Source organism: Diadema antillarum, unplaced genomic scaffold, assembly GCF_040938485.1.
Source record: "Diadema antillarum isolate AM-2024a unplaced genomic scaffold, OU_Dant_1.0 scf00000192, whole genome shotgun sequence".
In the NCBI taxonomy this organism is placed as follows: domain Eukaryota; kingdom Metazoa; phylum Echinodermata; class Echinoidea; order Diadematoida; family Diadematidae; genus Diadema; species Diadema antillarum.
This window is the reverse complement of record NW_027271081.1, coordinates 265,380-274,023: the sequence shown is the minus strand read 5'-3', so window position 1 is coordinate 274,023 and position 8,644 is coordinate 265,380. Positions and strand designations below refer to the sequence as shown.

At 39.1% G+C, this 8,644-nt stretch overlaps 1 protein-coding gene across 1 annotated transcript in view; it reads right to left on the bottom strand.

Annotated features, from left to right (window-relative positions):
• Positions 1-576: 576 nt before the first annotated feature.
• Positions 577-8,644, bottom strand: part of LOC139723552 (uncharacterized) — a 157,927-nt gene continuing 149,859 nt past the window's right edge. The window contains 6 exon segments of the mRNA XM_071634792.1: positions 577-1,034; positions 1,454-1,771; positions 3,733-4,047; positions 4,600-4,914; positions 5,467-5,781; positions 6,334-6,648. Coding sequence (XP_071490893.1) covers positions 1,461-1,771; positions 3,733-4,047; positions 4,600-4,914; positions 5,467-5,781; positions 6,334-6,648 — 1,571 coding nt within the window. The 3' untranslated portion in view covers positions 577-1,034; positions 1,454-1,460.

Sequence of the window (8,644 nt, the reverse complement as noted above, 5' to 3'; positions counted from 1 at the left end):
CTCGGGCGGGTTAGTTTATTCCAAATGAACCGTGTTTGGATGATTCTTACAAATACCTAAAGAATGTGTATTATATTCGTAACAACACTTTGTAATTATCTTCAAATGACATTTGCTTGTAACTGTTAGGACTATTCACAAAATGAAAACATCCATATAAACGCACGCCCTTCCACTCTACTTTGTATTCCAAGTTAACGGGAATGAAAACACAGCTCAAATGATTACAAACTCGACACGTAGTATTTTTGCCGAGAAAAGAGATTTATTAACTTATATATTGGGTAATGATAAATTCAAACCAGTTATAGAGCGATGGAAAGTCCCTGACTACTACTATCAAAGCTGTAGCTGGGGACCTAACTCTTCAAACATTACACCTACTTCAGGTTTCGACATTAGCTATGGCCCGGTGGCCTTGGGCCACTAAATATGATGTCAGACCACAAAATTTCAAATATATATATACATGTATATAGGTATGTATATACATATATTCATAGATAAATAAATAGATAAATAAATAAATAAATAAATATATATATATATATATATATATATACATATATATGTATATAATTTGGCCAAATTTCAAATGGTATGATAATAGTGGCCGGATTGGCCAACCAGAGTAAAACAAAGGCAGTGTCGAGCCTGAATTGCTTAATTGTAAAATCATTCAGACAGGCAAATTTATTTGTTTTTTCTTTACATGCAAACGGTAATTGCTGTGGAGGTGTTTGATTCCACACATCAATATCTTCGAATTATAGAATTAGTGCAAAACATCAAACTAGTACTTAAGTTTGCCACGTCACTGTTTTATTTCTTTACCAGCGAATCCTTATCCTGAGTCCTAATATCCCGAGTCCTTATAATGATTAGTAATGGAGCTAGAGGAGATAAAATGCCATTAATATCACTGCTACTACAAGTTCTATTCTACAATGAGCTCAAAGGGAAAAGTGACCCATAACCGCATCGACGCAAAGTCAGTTAGAGCTGTAGTCTCAGTCATCGTAATGTAGCGAGGCCTGTAAAGGGAGAAAGGAAAGGAAAATAGAATTAGAAAAAAAAATGATACCTTCAAATACAATTGTAGATAAGATCAAATTATAATAAATATTTGGTTCTAGTGAGAAATCGATGCATTTTTTGTTCTTTTTCACAAAGTGTCATGGCAAATACCTCTAAATACCATCAATGATATTTTGGTTGATCTCATAAATTATATTGTTTGTGTGTTTTAAGAGACAATAACAGCATAATCAAGCTTGTTGACATATTTTTCAAACTTTGAATTTGCTTTCTTCCATGTTCGTTTGTTTGGGGGTTAATCTCGCATTATAAATATATCTTATGGCATCTGTACTCAGTCGACCATTGCCGTCCTTTCTTTCCATGGAAGAACAAATTTACTTCTGAAGCACATTGTTATAAACAAATGCTGAACCTGACGGCTAGTTGGTGATGCATCGCACGCCTGCATCTTCGTGATGGCCGCAGTTGTTGACTCCTAACCCCGCGTTAGGGCAATTCAGAATGCTCGTCTCATCTCCCACGCATTGGACATCGTCAAGAAGGATTTGTCCGGAGCCTTCTCCAAATTCTGCGTTGCTCAAGGCTTCTGATGCCCCTTGGAAGCCAAGACTGTTGCAGACCACGTTAGCGTCGTCGATATCCCATAAGTCATCGCACACTGTACCCCACTCACCGTCGCTTCGTACTTCCACTCGACCTTCACAGGACGAGGAGCCGCCAACCAAGCGCACTGGATGATGAACATGAGAAGAACACACACAGTCACAATTATGTACTATTGATTCTGAGCTGCATTCTACATATTTTCACTTTCTAGCATAATGAAAGAGCACTTGACGTACCTCTTTCACAAAACGGGGGGGGGGAGGGGGAGGATGATATTACCCTTGAAATATATTAGTGACAAGTAAAGGGAATGTATCCTTTTCATTAAGAAAAAAAAAACATTTGTGGAATTGTTTTTCTTTAATATCGATGGACAAACATGACCCTATGAATTGTATCAGTCTTGTCGTCCACCGATGGTGGTACCGAAACTGTTGACATAATTGTATAACTTTTGAATGGATTGCCCAGTTTTCCGTAAACTTTGCTGATATGCACTTATTCGATCCACATATACTGCGGGGTTTCACTCCAATTTTAATACAAGTCGCTCACGGACCAAAATAAGCGCAACGTGCATAAGGCGTGTCAGCGTGCATTCTTCATTGGATATCTGCTGGCTTAATGAGGGTGTCACTCATATACGCAAGCGAAATTTGTATGATCAATGGACTTTATATTGAAAGAGCTTTAAAATTCTAGTCATGATACATGTACTTTAAATTTTCCCCACGAGAAAATTTGGATTAAGTTGACCGAAGGATTACTGGGAGACATGAAATATGCACCTTGATATAATATAAACTCATCCTCCATGAAGACACAGGTTAAAATATGAAATACAACTACATTCACACAATAGGAGATTGAGGCTTCCACCAACTTTTAGTAATTTGCTGGCTAGCTTTCATCCACTCCTGTGGACTTCATCTACGCCAAACGATTGCACCGTTTCTCTAGCACTATTTGCTTGTTTCTTGATCATTAGACCGAAGATTGGTGATAAACTGTATCCGGCATCCCAATTGTTTGTGGGTTTCATCCTTTTTATCCAGATGGATTCTTTCACTTTTCTTGGCCAGGAATTCCTTTCAAAGGCTATTGTTGCATCATTCCATCCCAAATTGTGTCTTGTGTTGAGGGCAAGTTCAGATAAGGCTGAATGAGAGGGATTGTTTAACCTAAGGACTCTGTAAGGACTTAGTGATCGATCATGTAGAGTTCTGTCAGTTTCACCGACATAACAACTAAAAAAATGTAAGCAGGTCGTCTTATAGATAATACTTGTCCTCTGTTCCCTCGGTTCTTTGTCTTAAGAGTTTGGGAACTCTTGAAGGCAACAGTACTCTCCTTCTCATGGAATGCTCGTTTGAAACTGGCAGGACTCTACATGATTGAGTGAAGGAACACAAAAGAGCCCTTCGTTCAAACAACGCCTCTCATTCGGCCCTAGCTGAACACGCCCTCTGCACAGGTCACAATATTGGATTGAATGATGCAACAATACTAGGCTTTGAAATGCATTTTTGGCTAAAAAGGGGGAAAGAATTCATCTGGATAACAAGAATCAAATCTACACACAATAGGGATTCAGGATACAGCCCCTCACCAATCTTCGGTCCAGTGATCGAGAAACATGCAGGCAGCGCTAGAGAAACGGTGTAATCACTACAGAAGTGGATAAAAGGTAGGAACTCACAATTTGATGGTCAATTAGCGGTTTTTGACCAGCGGTTTTCGACCAGTATGGAGCATTTCGATTTAAATCAAAACTCTGGGACCATACTGAAACGTGATGTACATGTGTGAATTTTGTGGTCTTAAAAATTTCGACAACAGCTGACTGAGATGCAAATCCTAAATTCAGTTCTCTTTGCTGTTCAAAATCTTCAAGCTGAAGTAATGCATTCTTATTATATAAAGAAAGCAAAAATACTCCATGAATACAACAAAAGAATACAGTAATCTATGGTGCTCTATCACCGTTGGAAAACACGGCGACAGCAACAACAACAACAACAACAACAACAACAACAACAACAACAACAACAGACGGTGTCTAGCAAGTTTGATATAATGGCACACCTCCAGCACTACACCTGACTCCAGCATCTTCTGAATGCCCGCAGTTCTCGACTCCGATTCCATTGTTCCCACAATCAAAGATGCTCGTTTCTGTTCCATCGCATGACACGTCATCAAGCCAAATTTCGCCGGTGCCTTGTCCGAAGGCGGCATTGCTCAGTGCATCTGTAGCGTCACCAAAACCAAGACTTCTGCAGACAACGCGCGCATCGTTGATACCCCAGGAGTCATCGCACACCGTTCCCCAGGCTCCGTTCGCGTAAACTTCCACTCGTCCTTCTCTTGGTGTTTCGCCATCGACAAGGCGAACCGTCTCTTTACACATCAAATAAAAATGCAAATAAGAAATATCATACAGAATCGCAGGGACAATGTTGCGCAATAAATGTAAATCCTTTAAAAAACAGCCAATTTCTACCCTCCGGCCTCAATAAAAAAAAAAAATATCTTAGACATAAACAACAGAAGTGAACCAGTAAAACTAAACTTTTTAAAAGGTAAGCTAAGATGGTTTGATGAAAGATGAAATTGTCAGAATTCTGAAATCTTGCCATAATCGTTCGGATATCATACCTCCACATTATGATTTAAATGTCATTGCAATCCATGAAGATCATTACTGCCTTTCAATAGAATACAGACGTTTTCTCCAATTTACAGCGCAATCGATGTTCCCGTAAAGGTTTGAGGGACGTTTCTTCTCTTTTTTCCAAAGTCTGTAAATATTAAAGAGCCGTACGAGCTCTTATTTAGCAAATTACTTCAGAAAATTTGGATATATATAGGGATTGCGTTTAAAAAAACCCCTGAAATTGTCTTCTGTAATCAGTATTAATGCTAGCATTACCCTAAATTGATGAACCTTACTTCCAGCACTACACCTGACTCCAGCATCTTCTGAATGCCCGCAGTTCTCGACTCCGATTCCATTGTTCCCACAATCAAAGATGCTCGTTTCTGTTCCATCGCATGACACGTCATCAAGCCAAATTTCGCCGGTGCCTTGTCCGAAGGCGGCATTGCTCAGTGCATCTGTAGCGTCACCAAAACCAAGACTTCTGCAGACAACGCGCGCATCGTTGATACCCCAGGAGTCATCGCACACCGTTCCCCAGGCTCCGTTCGCGTAAACTTCCACTCGTCCTTCTCTTGGTGTTTCGCCATCGACAAGGCGAACCGTCTCTTTACACATCAAATAAAAATGCAAATAAGAAATATCATACAGAATCGCAGGGACAATGTTGCGCAATAAATGTAAATCCTTTAAAAAACAGCCAATTTCTACCCTCCGGCCTCAATAAAAAAAAAAAATATCTTAGACATAAAAAACAGAAGTGAACCAGTAAAACTAAACTTTTTAAAAGGTAAGCTAAGATGGTTTGATGAAAGATGAAATTGTCAGAATTCTGAAATCTTGCCATAATCGTTCGGATATCATACCTCCACATTATGATTTAAATGTCATTGCAATCCATGAAGATCATTACTGCCTTTCAATAGAATACAGACGTTTTCTCCAATTTACAGCGCAATCGATGTTCCCGTAAAGGTTTGAGGGACGTTTCTTCTCTTTTTTCCAAAGTCTGTAAATATTAAAGAGCCGTACGAGCTCTTATTTAGCAAATTACTTCAGAAAATTTGGATATATATAGGGATTGCGTTTAAAAAAACCCCTGAAATTGTCTTCTGTAATCAGTATTAATGCTAGCATTACCCTAAATTGATGAACCTTACTTCCAGCACTACACCTGACTCCAGCATCTTCTGAATGCCCGCAGTTCTCGACTCCGATTCCATTGTTCCCACAATCAAAGATGCTCGTTTCTGTTCCATCGCATGACACGTCATCAAGCCAAATTTCGCCGGTGCCTTGTCCGAAGGCGGCATTGCTCAGTGCATCTGTAGCGTCACCAAAACCAAGACTTCTGCAGACAACGCGCGCATCGTTGATACCCCAGGAGTCATCGCACACCGTTCCCCAGGCTCCGTTCGCGTAAACTTCCACTCGTCCTTCTCTTGGTGTTTCGCCATCGACAAGGCGAACCGTCTCTTTACACATCAAATAAAAATGCAAATAAGAAATATCATACAGAATTGCAGGGACAATGTTGCGCAATAAATGTAAATCCTTTAAAAAACAGCCAATTTCTACCCTCCGGCCTCAATAAAAAAAAAAATACCTTAGACATAAACAACAGAAGTGAACCAGTAAAACTAAACTTTTTAAAAGGTAAGCTAAGATGGTTTGATGAAAGATGAAATTGTCAGAATTCTGAAATCTTGCCATAATCGTTCGGATATCATACCTCCACATTATGATTTAAATGTCATTGCAATCCATGAAGATCATTACTGCCTTTCAATAGAATACAGACGTTTTCTCCAATTTACAGCGCAATCGATGTTCCCGTAAAGGTTTGAGGGACGTTTCTTCTCTTTTTTCCAAAGTCTGTAAATATTAAAGAGCCGTACGAGCTCTTATTTAGCAAATTACTTCAGAAAATTTGGATATATATAGGGATTGCGTTTAAAAAAAACCCCTGAAATTGTCTTCTGTAATCAGTATTAATGCTAGCATTACCCTAGATTGATGAACCTTACCTGCAGCACTACACCTGACTCCAGCATCTTCTGAATGTCCGCAGTTTTCGACTCCGATTCCAGGGTTACCACAATCAAAGATGCTGGTTTCTGTTCCATCGCATGCCACGTCATCAAGCCAAATTTCGCCGGTGCCTTGTCCGAAGGCGGCATTGGTCAGTGCTTCTTCAGCGTCACCAAAACCAAGACTTCTGCAGACAACGCGTGCGTCGTTGATATCCCAGAAGTCATCGCAGACAGTTCCCCAGGCTCCGTTCGCGTAAACTTCCACTCGTCCTTCACTTGGTGTTTCGCCATCGACAAGGCGAACCGTCTCTTCACACGTCAAATAAAAATGCAAATACAAAATGCCATACAGGTATGGATATTGCGATCTCAGTATGTTTATCTTCGAATGAAAGTACAAATTACGTTCAATAATTCCCCGAACTAAGTGAGATAAAGGTACATTTTAAAGAGTACCTTTGTCAATTGTTCAGTTCAGTTCAGTTCAGTTTTTATTTCTGCATTTCAAAATCAATACAAATCACTAAATCAACAAAATACTTACATAGTCATTTACACAGCTAATATTCGTAACGTTTGGATCTTACATACATTTTCTTTTTTTTCAAGAACGAATATCATATATGAAAGGAAGCAATAGGAAATGATAAAAATGAAATGCAGGGGACCATCATCATAAGCTAAGCTTGACGAGGAAGATGGCCCCAGGTAAAGAGATACATAAAGAAAATCTTGCCACTCACTGAGTGGCGGATAATTGTGCAAAGGGCACAATAAAGAGATACATAAAGAAAATCTTGCCACTCACTGAGTGGGAAGTAATAAATATCGTGCGAAGGACGTGCGGTGCAGTGCGGTGTGCATTGTGTTGGGATGAATCTTGGTTTGTACGTTGAGTGTTATTTTGTGTATCAGTGTGATGAGGTGAATGTTACTTCAGTTATGGCCGTGAACTCATTGATTAGGGTGTTTGTTGACCAGGTGGTATGAATATTTATGTGTCAGAAGTGTACTGGATTATGAGGGTGTTTTTTAGTTCTCGTTTGAAAATGTTCAACGACGTACATTGTTTTAAATTAGGGGGTAAAGAATTCCAAATATCTGGTCCATTATGTTTTAATGATTTTTTAGCTAAAATGATTCTGGGGTTTTCGAGATGGTAATCGGACGACTGACGTGTTGGATATGAATGAACGGTGGAATTTGGAGTGAAGAAGCCATCAAAAATTTTTGGAAGACAATTAAATGTATATTTATACATAAAAAGAGCAGTTTGAAAGGTGTGAAGATCCTCAATTTTCAATGTTTTTAGTTGACGAAATAGGGGATTGGATGGGGATAAGTAACGGGAATTGGTAATCAAACGTACAGCACGTTTTGTGGCTTGTCATATCCCTTTTGTGGCTTGTCTTTTGTGGCTTGTCATATCCCTTTCCATGACTTTCGTTCCTGTAACAATTTCTCCCTTGAAATATCTGCACGCAAAGTCAAATATAAATTCTACCCACAAACATATCTCCAACCCTAGTCTTAATCCTCACATCAAACTAAACCTAAAACCCCACCACAACCATAATCCTAAGTGCTTGGAGAAAATATGACCGGAGCAAATGTCGAGTCACCCATTTATCCTTCTAATATGCAGTATTAACACATTTATTCATTTGTTGCCAGGGTGGGAGCTTATGATTTTTCCTCACCTTGCATTACCGAACGATCTGAGTTATCGAATACGGGCGGCACTTTTTTAACCAACGGTTAATTTCAGAATTGCAGGGACAATGGTACGCAATAAATGTAAATCCTTTTAAAAAACAGCCAACTTTCACCCTCCGGCCTTAATAAAAAAATATCATAGACATAAACAACAGAAGTGAACCAGCAGAACTGACAAAACAAGGAAGTCAGGGGAAACCATTGTCTAAACTTTTTCACAAGGTAAGCTAAGATGGTTTGATGAAAGATGAAATTGTCAGAATTCTGAAATCTTGCCATAATCGTACGGATATCATACCTCCACATTATGATTTAAATGTCATTGCAATCCATGAAGATCATTACAGCTTTTCCATAGAATACAGACGTTCTCTCCAATCTACAGCGCAATCGATGTTCCCGTAAAGGTTTGAGGGACGTTTCTTGTCTTTTTTCCAAAGTCTATAAATATTAAAGAGCCGTACGAGCTCTTATTTAGCAATTTACTTCAGAGAATTTGGATATATAGCCTAGGGATTGCGTTAAAAAAATGAAATTGTCTTCTGTAATCAGTATTAAGGCTAGCATTACCCTAGACTGGTGAACCTTA